This window comes from Dipodomys spectabilis, unplaced genomic scaffold (assembly GCF_019054845.1).
Source record: "Dipodomys spectabilis isolate Male_0828 unplaced genomic scaffold, ASM1905484v1 ptg000175l, whole genome shotgun sequence".
Classification (NCBI taxonomy): domain Eukaryota; kingdom Metazoa; phylum Chordata; class Mammalia; order Rodentia; family Heteromyidae; genus Dipodomys; species Dipodomys spectabilis.
In genome coordinates, this window is record NW_024870852.1 from 9,774,812 (window position 1) to 9,792,797 (window position 17,986).

At 52.9% G+C, this 17,986-nt stretch overlaps 1 protein-coding gene across 1 annotated transcript; it reads left to right on the forward strand.

Annotated features, from left to right (window-relative positions):
• The first annotated feature begins 8,223 nt into the window (after positions 1 to 8,223).
• On the forward strand, positions 8,224 to 17,109 carry LOC122120460. Its single transcript, XM_042694708.1, has 5 exons — positions 8,224 to 8,305; positions 9,577 to 9,658; positions 11,327 to 11,491; positions 12,478 to 12,609; positions 16,936 to 17,109. Exons 2-5 carry the CDS (start codon positions 9,577 to 9,579, stop codon positions 17,070 to 17,072), a joined length of 516 nt encoding a protein of 171 aa, XP_042550642.1. The 5' UTR covers positions 8,224 to 8,305; the 3' UTR covers positions 17,073 to 17,109.
• The last annotated feature ends 877 nt before the right edge of the window (positions 17,110 to 17,986 follow it).

Consider the following 17,986-nt stretch of genomic DNA (forward strand, 5'->3'; position numbering starts at 1 on the left):
TTTTTTCTTTTTTTTTTTTTGTCGGTCGTGGGGCTTGAACTCTGGGTTTGAGCGCTGTCCCTCAGCTCTTCAGCTCAAGGCGAGCGCTCTACCACTTGAGCTACAACACCACTTCTGGTTTTCTGGTGTTTTATTGGAGATAAGATTTTCATGGACTTTCTGCCTGGGCTGGCTTTGAACCTCAACCCTCAGATCTCAGCCTCCTTAGTAGCTAGGATAACAGGCGTAAGCCACTGGGACCCGGCTTTCTTTCTTTCTTTCTTTTTTTTTTTTTGTCAGCCATGGAGCTTGAACTCTGGGCCTGGGCGCTGTCCCTCAACTCTTCAGCTAAAGGCAAGCACTCTACCACTTGAGCCACAGCACCACTTCTGGTTTTATCTGCTTATGTGGTACTGAGGAATCGAACCCAGGGCCTCATGCATTCAAGACAAGCACTCTACCACTGAGCCACCTTGTTTTTCTTTATTTCATCAGTCATGGGTCTTGAACTCAGGGCCTGGACACTGTCCCTGAGTTTTTTTCCACTCAAAGTTAGGGTTCTACCACTTTGAGCCACAGCTCCACCCCACCCCTTGTTTTCTGGTGGTTCATTGGAGACAAGAGTCTCACAGACTTTCCTGCCTGGGCTGGCTTTACACGGTGATCCTCAGATTTCAGCCTCCTCAGTAGCTGGGGTTATAGGTGGGAGCCACCGGTGCCTGGCCCATGTGGATTTCTTAATTTTTTTTTTTTGTCAGTTTAATTTGAAAAATCTAACTGAAACCTGGAAAGATGGAAATAGCCCAGGCTCTGTCAATCTCCCAGAGGCTCTCGGCCAGAGCCTGTGCGACCTGATGGAGTGGACACAGGTCACACAGCGAGGCCCAGGCCCAGGTCTTAAGCCAGGTGGAAACAGCCAGCTGACTTTGGAAAAGTCAGACCGTCCTAGAGCTGAGGGGCTTCACACTCTGGTCAGGATGCTTGCTCTCCTCCAGTCCCAGGAGTCAGGGATGCTTCTTCGCAAATCCAGTGCCTATGTGACAGTCATCTAGATCTTGGCATTGGCTGGATGGGGATGCTGCTGGGTCCCCCACATTTTCCTTCCTTTATAATTCTTTATACCAGTCCCTATTACTGAGCATCAAAGAATGAATGGCCAACCAGAGAGAGCTCCCCAGCGCCCAGGGTCACACAGGAGAGTTCCCCAGTGGCATGCAAGCAGGCTCACTTCCCAGTCTGGTTGCCACAGTGAAAGGAGGTGAGTCACAGGGCCAGGCCAGGATTTGGGCGAGGCTGGGGTCAGGGCCAGGCGCCACTTTCCCGGAAAGGGAAGGGAAAAGGAAACCAGGGCCTGGGAGGAGCCCCAGGGAGGAGGTAGGACTCCCTTATCTCCTGGACTGGGCCCTGGCTGGTTCTGCTTCCTGCCTACCCCAACTGTTGCAAAATCTCCTTCCTAGCGCTGCCCCCAGAGGGTGCCTCAGGCCGGTTCTGGGTTGCATCACGCCCTTGTGCAAGGGGCGGTTAGGGGCGGATGGTGGCTGCTGGCCAAGAGGCAATGAGGGAAGGCAGACCTAATGTCACTTCTTTTTTGTGTGTGCCAGTACTGGGGCTTGAACTTAGGTCCTGGGTGCAAGGCTAGCACTCTACCACTGCAGCCATAGCTACACTTCCTAGGTTTTTGCTAGTTTGTTGGAGATAAGCATCTCACCAACTTCAAGCTACTGTGATTCTCAGATCACAGCATCCTGAGTAGCTAGGATTATAGGCTTGAGTCACCTGTGTCCAGCTAGTGTCACTTTTTTCTTCCAATCCTGGGGCTTGAACTCAGAGCCTGGATGCTGTCCCTGAGCTTCTTTTGCTCAAGGCTAGCACTCTACCACTTGAGCCACAGCGCCACTTCTGGCTTTTTCTGTGTATGTGGTACTGAGGAATGAAACCCAGAGCTTCACGCATGCTAGGCAAGCACTCTACCACTGAGCCACATTCCCAGCCCTAGTGTCACTTCTGATTGGGCCCTTGTTTCACCTCCTTAACCCCCAGCATTCCCAGCTTTAGAATGAGTGTCTTGTCTACTGTTCTGAACTTCCAGTGATGTTTCCCCAGACCCATGCGCTTTGAGCCCCTGGAGGACTGTATCAGCGCTGTCCAGCTCATCCAAGGCCTAGTTAGAAAACTAGTACAATGTGCTCTGCAGGAATTAGATAAAAACTCTTGAACTTGTGTAACTCACATTCACAGTAGAACACCGACAGCCAATAACTATGCATATACATGTTATCAGAATATTTAATCCTGAAATTACCTCCCTACCAGGCAAGCTTTATGGCTATAGGTTTCTTTTTGTAAAAATGGCAAAACGATGTGTTCTTGATCAGGGCTCCACAAATGTAGATTCTTTCCTGTACAGACAATCGGAAGCAGCAGGATTCAAACTCAAAGGCAAGGTTGTTGGAGACGGAGGGAATCATTTGTCTACAGATGCTATTGTTTCTTGGGTTTGAGACCTTAGGGATCTCTGAGCAATAAGGAATTGCAGCTGTAGGTGCATATCTCGCCTTCCTCTGGCCACTTGCTCCCCCTCCTGGACAAATCTGGAGCTGCATCCATGCCAAGAGAACCAGGGTTTGGGCACTGCAGGAGATACAGGCTCCTACATACCCTAGCAGCCCCTAGTGGACAGCCTGAGACCTGCAACCAGAGCTGTGATGGTAGGAAGTGTGTGTGTTTACCTGTAGGTCAGCATGGGCTGTATCCAAAAACCTTAGCATCTGCTTTGACTGCTTTAGCTACCTTTCCTCCAGTCTGTCCATTTCCTTTTCCAGGCTGTGTGATCTCAGCTGGTTTAAAGATGATACAAGGCATACTTAACTACCAATCACACAGCTTGTCGAATAGAGTATTAGTTCTTTTGACGTATGTGCCCATGAGGATAAAATCTCCACCTTCCCTTGCAAAACCTAACTTGCATTCAGAACTTTGTGTTCATAATTTCTTGTTCTTTTTTTCCCATACATGTAGCAGTGTGCATCTTTGAACATGCTAATGCTTAGTTTTACTCAATTTTTGCCTTTATATACATAGTCTGTGCAATTTTCTACAAACTTGCTTGTGTGTGTGTATGTGTGAGCTGTGTCACTAGCCACTATGTAGTCTAGGCTGGCCTGAACTCCCAATTCTCCAGCCTCAGCCTCTCCAAGGATCAGAGAAAGCCCAGGGTCACATTTTATGAATGAGGAAGCTGAGGATCTGAGAGGAATAGCTAGCTCTAAGTACATGGCTGACAAGTGCTTGCCCAGGTCCAGTTTGCTATCATCAGGAGCAGCATGGCTGTATTAAGTGCTTTGTGAAAGGACAACAGTCTACTAATGGGAAATAAACACAATGGATTAATCCTTAAGCAGATACAGGGGCTGAAACACAATGGATTAATCCTTAAACAGATACTGGGGCTGGCACAGACAAAACAGAGGATTTCTGGATCACCTTTTCCCTGCCATTTGAGGTAAAAAATCCAGCCACTGCTCTGACCCAGCCTGTGTCTCTGGTTTTATTTTATTTATTCAAGAGGTGGGGCTCGCTGCTTTGCCTAGGCTGGTCTTCAATTCCTGGGCTCAACCCATCTTGCCACCTCAGTTTCCACAGTAGCTGGGACTACAGACACAGTCATCATGCCTGGCTTCGTTTTGCAGTTTTAGAAGCGTTTTCTGGACTGGCTCCAGGAGCTGAGTCTGGTGGGGACGTCAGCCTGGACCTGGAAGGCTGGTACCTGGGAGTCTGCATCTCAGCTAGCCTTCTTGCGGGAGCCTGGGCTAGGCCGGGCTACAACCATTGCGCAGCGGCCCCGCCCCTTACCAGATGGACACACCTCCTTAGCGCCCGGGTTGGCCATCCTCTCCCGCGCAGTCCCCGCCCCTGGATAAACCCCGCCCATCTCCCCCACAGGTCTAGGGCTTTGTCCTGCCTCTCCTTTTCTTTTTTTTTCTGTATTTCTCCTCCTCCCTCCTTCCTCCTCCTCCTTCTCCTTCTCCTCCTCCTCCCCCCCTCCTCCCCCCTCCTCCTCCCCCCCTCCTCCCCCCTCCTCCTCCCCCCCTCCTCCTCCCCCCTCCTCCTCCTCCTCTTCCCCCCTCCCCCTAACCCCCCCCCCCCCCACTGTCCCACAGCTCTTCAAGGCTAGCACTCTACCACTTGAGCCACAGCACCACTTACAGCTTTTTTCTGCTTATGTGGTGCTGAGGAATCGAACCCAGGGCCTCATGCATGCAGGGCAAGCACTTTACTGCTGAGCCACCTTCCCAGCCCCTCTCTTTCCCTTTTCTTTCTCTCTCCTTTTCCTCCCACTCCCCTCTCTCTCCTCCCCTCCCCCCCAGTCTGTGGGCCTGAACTCAGGGCCTGGGCACTCTCCCTGAACCTCTTCTGCTCAAGGCTAGCACTCTACTACTTGAGCTGCAGGGCCACTTCCGGCTTTTCTGTTTTTGTGGTACTGAGGAATTGAACCCAGGGCTTCATTCATGCCAGGCAAGCACGATAACGTGGTACCCACGTCGTCCTCAGCCTCAGTTTCCCCTCTGGTCTGGCCATCTGGAGGTGGGTCCTGCGCGCAGGACCATTCAGCACCGTCTCAGAGTCTCTGCAGTTGATCAAGGGGTACAGGCTGCCCCTTAATGCAGGGGACCCGCCGCCCCATGGAGACGGGGTGCTGACAGCAGGGCCCTCATCCTCCATTCCCCTCACCTCTCTCCCCTGCGGTTTCGTCACAGGCAGGGCTCCTGCCAGGGCTGCCCTGCCATGCCCCACCTCAGTGTCCCCCACTCTTGGGCCCACCGGTTTCCCCACCCAGGACCACCCAGTGACCCCCTCCCCAACCTCAGTTCTGGACCACAATGGCCCAGCAGGCGGCAGTGCTACCACTTATCTGCTTGGAGCGGTAGGAGCCAGTCTTCACCTCTGGTCTTCAGCCTTGGGTGGGGCTTCCACACAGATGTTTCTAATCACAGCATCACTCCACATCTGGGGCCGGAGTTCCCACAGAGGCAGGGTGGGAAAGGTCAGGGAAAACTGAGGGTCGTGTTCTCCAGTACCTTCCCTGGGGAGGCCCTGGGAGAGATGGGAAACAGGCCCAGAAATGGTGCTGCTGTGGCCTTGCAGTGTGGTTGCAGTAGAGCCCACACATAGACCACTCCTTCCAGTGTACACCACCCTCTTATTCTGGAAACTCTGACAAGACTCCAGGCATAGCAGCTGGGCATGGTAGTGCAAGCCTGTAATCCCAGGCTGAGGCAGGATTGAGCATTCAAGGTCACCCTGGGTTATATAGTGAGATATTACCGGTCTCAAAAGCAAAACCAAACCAAGGACACAGGAGAGCTCTCCCCTAGGCTGGGTGAAAGGAGATTTTCCCCTGTCTTCTCTTCCTAAGGCTACTTTACAGCACACCCTGGTTATGTCTCAGAGGTAAAGCCATCCCTTGGTATTTCTGAAATGACCTTGGTTGGAGGAAGGGGAGTAGTGGCTCCCAGGAGTGGGCACCAGAGAACGCTAGACCCTGCAGGGCCAGTCCTGGGAACCAGGGCTGGTGGAATTCCTCCACCCCTCGCTGCTTCTGCAAAGCTCTGTGGGTCTGTCCAGAAGACTTGATGTACATTCCATCTATCCTCCATTCCAGGTTCTTTCTTGCACCTTCCCCTGTGTCCCTGCCCTTCTGGTCTGGTCTTTCTCTCTGAAACTGTCTGGAACAGGTTCGGATGGATGGGTGGGAGCTGGGCACACCTCATGGGTAGGTTCCAGGATATCTGGAAAGCTGTGGTCCCCATCCACAGTGTATAAACTCTTCTGTTTACTAGGCCCTCCAGGCCATATTTGCTGAACTCATGATCTGCTGTATTTAACCATCTCCTCCCTCCTCCCTCCTTCCCTCCTTCCATCCCTTCCTCCCTCCCTCCCTCCCTTCCTTCCTCTCTCCCTTCCCTTCCTCCCTTCCTTCCTTCCTTCCTCTCTCTTTCTTTCTTTTTTTTTTTGTCGGTCGTGGGGCTTGAACTCTGGGCCTGGGCGCTGTCCCTCAGCTCTTCAGCTCAAGGCGAGCGCTCTACCACTTGAGCTACAGTGCCACTTCCGATTTTCTGGTGGTTTATTGGAGATAGGAGTCTCATGGTCTCTCCTGCCGGGCTGGCTTTGAACCGCGATCCTCAGATCTCAGCCTCCTGAGTAGCTAGGATTACAGGCATGAGCCACCAGCGCCCGGCTCTCTTTCTTTCTTATGTGTTGATGCCGAGTGTTGAACTCAGGGCCTGTACACTGTCCCTTAGCTTTTTCATCAAGATTGGTATTCTACTACTTTTTTTGTTGTTGGTGGTCGTGGGGCTTGAACTCTGGGCCTGAGCGCTGTCCCTGAGCTTTTCAGCTCAAGGCTAACACTCTACCACTTGAGCCACAACACCACTTCCGGTTTTCTGGTGGTTTATTGGAGATAAGAGTTTCACAGACTTTCCTGCCTGGGCTGGCTTTGAACTGTGATCCTCAGATCTCAGCCTCCTGAGTAGCTAGGATTACAGGCTGAGCCAATGATGCCTGGCTGCTGTTCTACTACTTGAGGCATACCCCCACTTCCAGTTTTTTTTACTGGTTACTTGGAGATGAGAGTCTCAAGAACTTTTCTATGCAGGTCCATTTTGTGTGTGTGTGTGTGTGTGTGTGTGTGTGTGTGCGCACATGCATGTGGCAATCCTGGAGCTTGAACCTAGAGCCTGGGTGTGCTCTCTGAGCTTTTGTGCTCAAGAACTCTACCACTTTAAGCCACAGCACCACTTCTGGGTTTCTGGTGGTTAATTGGAGATAAGGGTCTCCAGCCTGGGCTGCTTTGAACTTTTGATCCTCAGATCTCAGCCTCCTTAGTAGCTAGGATGACAGGATTGAGCTGCCAGTGTCCAGCCCCCTTTTGTTTTTGAGATAGGGTCTTGCTACCTTTGTGCTCACCATCCACTGCTGATATAGACATTCACCAGCCAGACGAATCAATTTTTTTCAAAACAAAATTTTCTTTTCTTTCTTTTCTTTTCTTTTTTTTTTCGGTTATGGGGCTTGAACTCTGGGCCCGGGCGCTGTCCCTCAGCTCTTCAGCTCAAGCCTAGTGCTCTACTACTTGAGCCACAGCACCACTTCCTAAAGTTTTTTTGCACGGTGGAGGTCGATCCTAGGGCCTTGTTTGTGCTATGCCATTGCTCTATCGTTGAGTTGTATCACCTTCCACACTTGTTTGCCGTGGGCTCTAGCTGTTGCCAGGTTTGGCCTTAAACTGGCAATCCTCCTGCCTCAGTCTCCCTCCAGAGGAGCTGGTATTAGAGGCCCAACTTCAATAAATAGTCCATGAATGAACGAATCCGGGTCTTTTCTGTTATCACCACACCCGAGGTAAGAAATGTCAGTCAAGAATTGTCGTTTAAGGGGCTGGGAAGGTGGCTCAGTGGTAGAGTGCTTGCCTTGCATGCCTGAGGCCCTGGGTTCGATTCCTCAGCACCACATAAGAAAAAAGCCGGAAGTGGCGTTGTGGCTCAAGTGGTAGAGTGCTAGTCTTGAGCTGAAGAGCTGAGGGACAACGCCCAGGCCCAGAGTTCAGGCCCCACAACTGGACCCCCCCCCAAAAAAAAAAAAAGAATTGTCGTTTAGCCAGGTGCCAGTGGCTCACACCTGTAATCCTAGCTACTCAGGAGTCTAAGATCTGAGGATCAAGGTTCAAAGCCAGCCTGAGCAGGAAAGTCTGTGAAACTCTTATCTCCAATAAACCACCAGAAAACCGGAGGTGGCACTGTGGCTCAAGTGGTAGAGCGCTGGCCTCGAGCTGAAGAGCTGAGGGGTGGTTTAGGGAAAGAAATGCATTCATTATTTATGCCACTGAAACCCCTCCGTTCCCCACCTTTACAACAATACACTAACTCCCTGTTACAGGAAGGAAACGAGAGGGAGCCCCGAGAGGTTGGCCATTTGTTCAAAGTGGCACAGCTCCTGAGGCCCAGAGGGAGGTTCAGTGGGCGCAGATGCCAGGGGGAGGGAGGCGGCTCCAGGTGCAGGAGCTTGAGGTCTTCCTGGAGGGGGGAGGCACGGCAGCTGGGCCCCCCCGGACGCACCCACGGGTCCGCGCAGGCTGGGGGCCGGGGCGCGGGGCGGCCGGGGCGCGGGGCGGCCCGTTCCCACGTGGCGGGGCGGCGCCGCTCGGGTCCTCCCCCTCCTCCTCCTCCTCCGCCGCCTCCTTCTCCTCGTCCTTCTCCTCCGCCGGGCTCCGTTAGCTTCCGACGTCTCTGCAGCCCCCGCGGGCTGCGCGCGGTCTCCGGCCCAGGTGAGCGGCTGGGGACCCCGCCGGGGGGGGGGGGGGCTTGCACAGCTGCCGCCGCCGTGGGGTCGGGTCCGTGGACCCTCCCCGAGGGCTGGGTCCCCACCGCGCACACGCGCCAGCCCGACCGTCCCTGCCCTGGGCCCTCTCACGCTGCACACTGCTCTCTAGTTACGGGGCACCCTCCCTCCCCCAGATTCGGGGCACCCCTTCTTCCCCCCAGATTCGGGGCACCCTCCCTCCCCCCAGATTCGGGGCACCCCTTCCTCTCCCCAGATTCGGGGCACCCCTTCCTCCCCCAGATTCGGGGCACCCCTCCCTCCCCCAGATTCGGGGCACCCCTCCCTCCCCCTAGATTCGGGGCACCCCTTCCTCCCCCAGATTCGGGGCACCCCTTCCTCCCCCAGATTCGGGGCACCCCTTCCTCCCCCAGATTCGGGGCACCCCCCCTCCCCCCAGATTCAGGGCACCCCTTCCTCCCCCAGATTCGGGGCACCCCTCCCTCCCCCCAGATACAGGGCACCCCTTCCTCCTCCAGATTCGGGGCACCCCTTCCCTCCCCCAGATACAGGGCACCCCTTCCTCCCCCCCTAGATACGGTGCACCCTCCCTCCCCCACATACGGGGCACCCCTTCCTCCCCCAGTATGGACCCCTTCCTCCCTCCTCACCCAGACAGCGCACCCCTTCCTCCCTCCCGAGTGCGATGCCCTCCCCCAGATGTGCGGTCCTCTCCCTCCTCCGACCCACTTTGTCCCCGGCCCGCGGAGCCCGCGGGATGCTGGACCCCAGGCTTCCGGGCATGGGGTGGGGGTGCCGGCGCGGGCAGGAGGCGCACGTAGGCAGCCAATTAGAGGGGAGGGGGGAGGGGGGGCCGCGGCCATCTGCGCGGGGACCTCTGCAGATGGCCCCAGCTCATCCCAACCTGGGCTCCCACTTACTGTCCTCTGAGGACAGACAGCTGAAGGAAGGGGGTCCCTGGCCGGAGCTGCCCCAGCCCTCAGCACCTCAGCCCAGGCCCCTACCCCCAACCTTTCACCCCTACCTAAGGACTTAAGCCTTTTCCCAGTTCTTAGTAAACCAGCTCCGGGTGGGGGAGGGGTGGGGAGAGGGAGGACAGGTTCAGGATTCTTCATCTCCATGGTGGGGATACTGACTTTTGTCCGGAGCATAAAGGTGAACTCGAAACTCAGTGATTCCCCCATACCAGAGTCTGTCTAGTCCCTCTGAGTAGTTAGTGAGCTGCCAGGGGCAGAACTCATCCACACCACCTCCCAGATGTTCTCCAGAGTCGCCAGGAGCTTGGTGCTGAGGACAAGAGGACTGGGGACTCGGGGGACACACAACCCAGGGGGTACAGGTAAGACAAGGACCTCTCTTTCCCAGCCTACTGCCCAAGCAAAGGTCCTTTCTGCAGGCTGATAGCACCTCAATTGCTCCTCCTCCTCCTCCTCCTCCTCCTCCCCCCCCCCTCTTCCTCTTCTTCTTCTTCTTTTCCTCCTCTCCTCCTTCTCCTCCTCTCCCTCCCTCCTCCCCCTCTCAGCCCTCAGCCTTGGGGATGGAAGTCATAACCTGGGCACTGTCCCTGAGCTCTTTTGTTCAAGGCAGGTACTCTATTATTTTGAGCCACAGTGCCATTACCAGTTTTCTGGTGGTTCATTGGAGCTAAGAGTCTCATGGACTTTCCTTCCTGATCCTCAAGCCCTGATCCTCAGATCTCAGCCTCCTCAGTAGCTAGGATTACAAGCATGAGCCACCAACCCCTGGCTTCCAACTCCCTTTCTTTGGTCCTGCTCCTTGGTTCTGGGCCAAGTTCCTCCAGCGGGTTTACTGAGTATCTATTGAGCATTGTCTGGAAGCTTCCCACAGAGTGAGTGGTCCTCACTCTGCATAGAGGACACTGAGGCTCTGTAAGGAAACGGGGCTTGGAGGGGGGGGGGGGGTGACTCCAAATGGAGTTTGGACACCAAAGCTGTGCCCTCCACCCTTGGCCAACGCTGTGCTTACCATTCAGGTCCAGGTTCAGGTCTAGCATGTCAGGAAGCTGGCTCTGAGGCTCTGCCTACCATGATCTCTGTGGCTCAGATCTTCCCAGAGAACACAGCTTGGGGGTGGGGCAAACCGCAGCTCTGGCCCTGATCCTCCTCGCTGTGATTGTTAACTCACTAAGCTGCTCCTTGTCTTTCATCTGCCACAAGGAGATGGCTGCCACTCAGCCAAACAGCCTGGCTCTCCCAAAAGGGGCCTCAGACGAGCTAGTTACACGGCTGGGAAGGTGGCTTAGTGGTAGAGTGCTTGCCTAACATGCATGAAGCCCTAGGTTTGATTCCTCAGTACCACATACACAGAAAAAGCTGGAAGTAGCAGTGTGGCTCAAGTGGTAGAGTGCTAGCCTTGAGCACAGAGAGGCTCAGGGACAGTGCCCAGGCCCTGAGTTCAAGCCCCAGGACTGGAAAAAAGCAAGAAAGCAAGAAAGCCGGGGGGGGGGGGGGCGGAAGGGGGGGGAAGGAAGGAAGGGAGGAAGGGAGGAAGGGAGGAAGGGAGGGCTCGGTTATAGCAACTCAAGTCTGTAAACCTAGCTACCTAGCAGAAATTGGGCAATCCAGGTTCAAAGTTAACTGAAGCATACAAGTTTGCCAGCTCACCCACTGGCTGGGTACAGTGTCGCATGACCCTTTAGGGTCAGCACAGTGGTTGGCATAGTCCTATCTGCCTGCATAGTATGTCTGTCTGCCCTAGCACTGGGGAAGCACCAGTAGGAAGATCACATCTTCAGCCAGCCCCGGCATAAAGCCAGTCCTTCCGAAATAACCAATGCAAAAAGGGTCTAGTGGCGAAGGTGTGGCTCAAGCTGTCGAGTGCCAGCCTTGGACAAAAAAGGCAAATAAGACCTTGGCACCCAGAGTCCAAGCTGTAGTACCTGGCACCAAAAAACAAAAAAGGCCTTGGCATGTCTTCTTATTGCTATGTTGGTCAGGGGTGGGACAGGTGGGTGGCTGGCGTCCAGCTTCCTCCCTTGTACCTGCAGCCCACAGCCCCGGGAAGATGACTCCGTACACCAACTATTACGCCCAGCGCTCCTACCCCATGCCAGACGAGCCCTTCTGCACGGACCTCAGCGCAGAGCAGCAGGCCCTGAAGGAGAAGGAGAAGGGCAGCTGGACCCTGCTGAGCCCCGAGGAGAAGGTGGCCTGTAGGTGCTCGCAGGGCTGGCGGGGAACAGCAGGGGAGGGTGCGCCATATCGACAGCTCCTCCCTGCTTCCCGGCCAGGGGGGTGACATGTCAGAGGATTGTGGTTCAAAGCCAGCCAGCAGGAAGACCCATGAAACTTTTTTTTTTCTTTTGTCAGTCATGGGGCTTGAACTCAGGGACTGGGTACTGTCCCTCAGCTCTTCATCTCAAGGCTAGCACTCTACCACTTGAGCTACAGCACCACTTCTGGTTTTCTGGTGGTTTATTAGAGATAAGAGTTTCACGGACTTTCCTGCCTGGGCTGGCTTTGAACCTCCATCCTCAGATCTCAGCCTCCTGAGTAGCTAAGATTACAGGCGTGAGCCACCCGTGCCCCGCTCAAGGCTAGTGCTTGAGCCTCAACTCCAATTCTGTTTTTCTGGTAGTTAGTTGGAAATAAGAGTCTCATGGACTTTCCTGCCCCGGCTGGCCTCAAACTGTGATCCTCAGATCTCAACCTCCTGAGTAGCTTAGATAACAAGCGTGAGCCACCAGTGCCTGGCTTTGAGACTCTTTATCTCCAATTGAACACCAAGAAGCTGGAAGTGGAGGTATGGCTCAAGTGATAGAGCTTTTTATTCCCTCGAGGGAAAAAAAAAAAAAAAAAAGCTAAGGAACAGTGACCAGGAGCTCAAATCAAGCTCCAATACACACATACAAGTCTAAGTCACAATAAAGGCTTGTTTGTATACTTCCATACCTAAACCCCATCCTATACAGAAGAGTTAGAGTATAACCAAACTCATCTCTTTGGTGGGCAACAGGACCAGGATCTGAGTTCAAACTTTAGGACCGGCACAAAAAAAATAAAACCTCACAAAAAAAACAAAAAAGTATCTGCTGGATAAACAACATCAGCTTCAGGGACACCTGGGGCCAAAAGCTGGCCCAGAGTCCCTGGGGTTGGCTGGATCTCAGGCCCTGTTCCTATACCCACCTGCCTCCAGTATACCGGCTCCAGTTCCATCAGACGTTCGCAGAGATGAACCGGCGCACCAACGAGTGGAAGACCGTGATGGGCTGCGTGTTCTTTTTCTGTGGACTCACGGCCCTGGCAATTTGGTGGCAGCGGGTCTATGGTGAGTGGTCACCCCTTACTTGTCTGCAGGTCATGCTCTGTGGTCACAGTCAAGCTCTTCAGGGAACCACAGTGGGACTCATTGGAAGAGTTCTGAAAAGTCTCCAAAGAGGGAGGGAGAGAGGGCACAATGTGGCTGCCCAAGTTGGATTGTGTGTGTGTGTGTGTGTGTGTGTGTGTGTGTGTGTGTGTGCATGTGTGCGCTTCTCTGGACCTCAGGCTCCTTATCTATCTAATGGGAGTGTGTGTGTGTGTGTGTGTGTGTGTGTGTGTGTGTGTGTGTGTGTGTGTGCGTGTGCGCGCGCGCTTCTCTGGACCTCAGCCTCCTTGTCTATCTACTGGGAATAACAATGCTCACATCTTGGCATTCTGGTGATGATTTGGTGAGAGCTGTAGGTCAGTCCTTGGCTCCTAGTCATAAATGCTATTGCTACTGACTTGTGTTATTTTCCCTCATAAAAAAGAGATCCCAGGGGCTGGGAAGGTGGCTCAGTGGTAGAGCGCTTGCCTTGCATGCCTGAGGCCCTGGGTTCGATTCCTCAGCACCACATAAGCCGAAAAAAAAAAAAGTCGGAAGTGGCACTGTGGCTCAAGTGGTAGAGCGCTAGCCTTGAGCTGAAGAGCTGAGGGACAGTGCCCAGGCCCAGAGTTCAGGCTCTCTACCGGACCCCCCCCCCCAAAAAAAACAAAAAGAGATCCCAGTATACAAAAGCTTAAAAATAGATGGGCTGGGAAGGTGGCTCAGTGGTAGAGTGCTTGCCTTGCATGCATGAGGCCCTGGGTTCAATTCTCACCACCACATAAGCAGAAAAAAAGCCAGAAGTGGTGCTGTGGCTCAAGTGGTAGAGCGCTAGCCTTGAGCTGAAGAGCTGAGGGACAGCGCCCAGGCCCAGAGTTCAGGCCCTACGACCAACAGGGGAAAAAAAAAAAAAGAGGAATTCGCCAGGCACCTGGGGCTCACGCCTGTAATCCTAGCTACTCAGGAGGCTGAGATCTGAGGATCATGGTTCAAAGCCAACCTGGGCAGAAAAGTCCGTATGACTCTTATCTCCAGCTGACTACCAGAAAACCAGAAGTGGTGCTGTGGCTCAAAGTGGTAGAATGCTAGTCTTGAGCAAAAGAGCTCAGGAACAGAGACCAGGCCACCCCCCCCCCCCCGAAAAAAAAGAGAGTTTCTTCCTTTCTTTTGTATGTATGTATGTGTGTGTGTGTGTGTGTATGTGTATATGTATGTATGTATGTGTGTATGTATGTATGTATTTATGCTGTGTTTTTTCCCCCCAGCTCTGGGCTTGAACTCAGGGCTTGGGCACTGTCTCTGAGTTTTTTGGTCAAGGCTAGCTCTATATCACTTGAACCACTGCTCCATTCTTGGCTAGTTAATTGGAGATAATAATTTCATGGACTTTGCTGGTTCACAAATTTGGGCCCTTCAGATCTCTTCCCGAATACTTCAGCCTTTGAGTTGTCTTCCTCTGACTTTTTTTTTTTTTTTTGTCGGTCGTGGAGCTTGAACTCTGGGCCTGGGCGCTGTCCCTGCGCTTTTCAGCTCAAGGCAAGTGCTCTACCACTTGAGCCACAGCACCACTTCCAGTTTTCTAGTGGTTTATTGGAGATAAGAGTCTCACGGACTTTTCTGCCCGGGCTGGCTGAGATCCTCAGATCTCAGCCTCTTGAGAAACTAGGATTACAGGCATGAGACACCAGTGCCCAGCTGATTTTTAAAATTATTATTATTATTATTATTATTTTGGTCGGTTGTGAGGCTTGAACTCTGGGCCTGGGCGCTGTCCCTCAGCTCTTCAGCTCAAGGCTAGCTCTCTACCACTTGAGCCACAGTGCCACTTCTGACTTTATCTGCTTACATGGTGCTGAGGAATTGAACCCAGGGCCTCATGCATGCAAGGCAAGGACTCTATCACTGAACACCTCCCCAGCCCCTTCCTCTGATTTTTTTTTTTTTTTTTGGTTGTAGCGCTTGAATTCTGGGCCTGGGTGCTGTCCCCTCAGCTCTTCAGCTCGAGGCTAGCTCTCTCCCACTTGAGCCACAGCGCCACTTCTGGCTTTATCTGCTTACATGGTGCTGAGGAATCGAACCTAGGGCCTCATGCATGCAAGACAAGCACTCTACCACTGAGCTACCTTCCCAGCCCTTCCTCTGTTTTTTTAAACAGAACGCCAGTCAGGCATAAGTGGCATATGCCTGTAATCCTAGCTGTTTGGGAGGCTGAGATCCCAAGGTTTGGAGTTTGAGGCCAGTTTAGGCAGAAAAGTTCTTGAGACCCCTTCTCAACTTGTAGTTGGGTGCAGTGGTATGCACCTGTAATCTCAAACTATGTGGAAGGCTGAGATTGGGAAGATCAAGGTTCCAGGCCAATCCACTCAAAAAAAAATGTGTGAGACTCAATTTCCAAAATAACTAGCAAAAAGTCAGGTTGGAGGCATAAGCCAAGTGGTAGAATGCAAGATGAGCAAGCTTGAGGCCCTGAGTTCAAACCCAGATACCATATGAAAGGAAGAGAGAAGGAAAGACTGATTAGTACAGGAAACACCTGGGTGATGGAGGGAGGCGTGGTGGGCAGTTGGATAAGGACCGATTACCTGGATAAGCTGTTGGGCTTGGGAATGTATCAAATAGGGTTAGGGTTACTTGGTGGTGAGAAACTGAGACCCTCCCCTGTGATGCCTCCCAAAATGGTCTGACACTCCAGGTGGGTGCATGGGTGCAGAAGACAGAAACATGCCCATCTGACCCTCTTCCCTTTGAATTTTCACCTGCCAGCCACTACAACGCCTGACCTTGATATGGAGTGTTCATAAGGAGGATATAGGCCGTGTGTGTGTGTGTGTGTGTGTGTGTGTGTGTGTGTGTATGTGTGTGTGAGTGTGTGTGTGAGTGTGTGTGTGAGTGTGTGAACATGGGCCTTGAACTCAAGGACTGAGTACTGTCCTTTAGTTTTTTTCTATTCACTTGAGCCACAGCTCTACTTCCTGTTTTTGGTGGTTATTGGAACTGGAGTCTCATGGACTTTCCGGTTCAGGCTGGCATTCAACCTTAGTCCTTAGATCTCACCCTTCTGAGTAGCTAGGGTTACAGGCATTCCAGTATAGGCCTCTATCTATCAATCAATCTATCTATCTATCTGTCTGTCTATCTGTCTGTCTATCATCTATTTTCTAGCTATCTATCATCTATCTTTTTCTTCTTTCTCTTTTCTTCCTTTTTTGTGCTAGTTGTGAGTCTTGAACTCAGGTCTTGGGTGCTGTCCTTGAGCTTTTTTTTTTTTTAGCACTCTACCACTTGACCCACAGCTCCACTTTTGGCTTCCTTGGTAGTTAATTGGAGATAAGAGTCTCATGGACTTTCCTGCCCAGGCTGGCTTTGAACTGAGATCCTGAGATCTCAGACTCCTGAGTAGTGAGGATTACAGGCATGAGCCACCAGTGTCCTGCATAGGCTTTTTGTTGTTGAATTTAAGACTGGGCTCTGTCCCTGAGCTCTTTTGCTCAAGGCTAGTACATGGTAAAGTGGAGCCACAATTCCACTTCCAGTTTTAATGATTGTCTCAGGGCTGGATGATCTGGGCTTTCAGAATGGAATCCTTTTTTTTTTGATTTAGGCGCTGTCCCTGAGCTTTTGTGCTCAAGGTTAGCACTCTACCACTTGAGCCACAGCTCCACTTCTGACTTTTTTTTTTTTTGGGTCCGGTTGTGGGGCCTGAACTCTGGGCCTGGGCGCTGTCCCTCAGCTCTTCAGCTCAAGGCTAGCGCTCTACCACTTGAGCCACAGCGCCACTTCCGGCTTTTTTTCTTTTTGCTTATGTAGTGCTGGAGAATCGAACCCAGGGCCTCAGGCATGCAAGGCAAGTGCTCTACCACTGAGCCACCTTCCCAGCCCCCACTTCTGACTTTTTGTACTTAATTGGAGAATACAAATTTCATGGACTTTCTTGCCCGGGCTGGCTTTGAAGTGTGATCCTCAGATCTCAGCCTTCTGAGTAGCTAGGATTACAGGCATGAGCCATAGGTACCTAGCCAGAATGGAATCTTGTAGCCCAGGACATCTCCCCATTCCTGCTCCTATTTACTCCACTGAGCACGAGGATCAAGGAGAATACTGTGGCTCAGCGTGGGGAAGGCCTTCCGCCTGGTTCCCACACTCAGGGAATCTGAGGCAAGGCTGGGATCAGAGCCCAGAGGTCCCGGGAGGCTGCTCTAACACACAGCCTGGTGGGCGGGAGATAGGATGGAGGTTTTCTGGAGCCTGTGGCTGGAGACCGGGGCTCAGGGCCTGCGCTGTTGCTGTGCTGCGCCTTCCTCCCCACAGTGTTCCCCGAGAAGCCCATCACCCTGCAGGAGGAGTGGAAGGCGCGGCAGCTCCAGCGGGTCCTGGACATGAAGGGCAACCCGGTGCAGGGCCTGGCCTCCCGCTGGGACTACGACCGGAAGGAGTGGAAGAAGTGACTTGGTCTGCATTTCCAGCAGCTCCCTGCAAGGCCTCCCTGGGCTGGAGCATCCAGTGCCTCCTTCTCCACACCAATAAAAACTGTTGGCTTCCATCTTTAATATCGCTCTTGGACTCTTCTTGGGACCTAAAATTAGGCACTGTAGGAGGTGGGGGCAAGAGCAAGCACATTGCAGGGCTCAGAGCCCAGCTGGTCATGGAGGGCGTCCTGCAGGTGGAGGAACTGGCAACAAGCCTTACATGGGCTGCGAAAGGAAGGAGAAGAAAAAAAAATTGCAGTGTGGCAAGTGGCAAAGGCAAGGAGCCCCATGGTCACCCCTCCCCCCCCATATTCAGTCAATTGACAAATAACTGTCGAGCATCTATTGTGTACCAGGCATTAATCAGTTCTAGGAATGCAATGGAGAGCAAGACAAAGTGCTTGGCTTCAAAGAGGAGATAGAAAAGTGAATAGGGGGGGCTGGGAAGGTGGCTCAGTGGTAGAGCGCTTGCCTTGCATGCCTGAGGCCCTGGGTTCGATTCTCTAGCACCACATAAGCAAAAAGAAGCCGGAAGTGGCACTGCGGCTCAAGTGGTAGAGCGCTAGTCTTGAGCTGAAGAGCTGAGGGACAGCGCCCAGGCCCAGAGTTCAGGCCCCATGACCGGACCCCCCCCAAAAAAAGTAAATAAACAACTATAATAATTAAGATGTTGGGTGCCAGTAACTCACATCTGTAATTCTAGCAACTCAGGAGATAGATCTGAGGGTCATAGTTTGAAGCCAACCTGTGCAGGAAAGTCTGTAAGACTTTTTTTTTTGCCAGTCCTGGGGATTGAACTCAGGGCTTGGGCACTGTCCCTGAGCTTTTGCTCAAGGCTAGCTAGCAGTCTACTACTTGAGTCACAGCGCCAATTCTGGCCTTTTATGTTTATG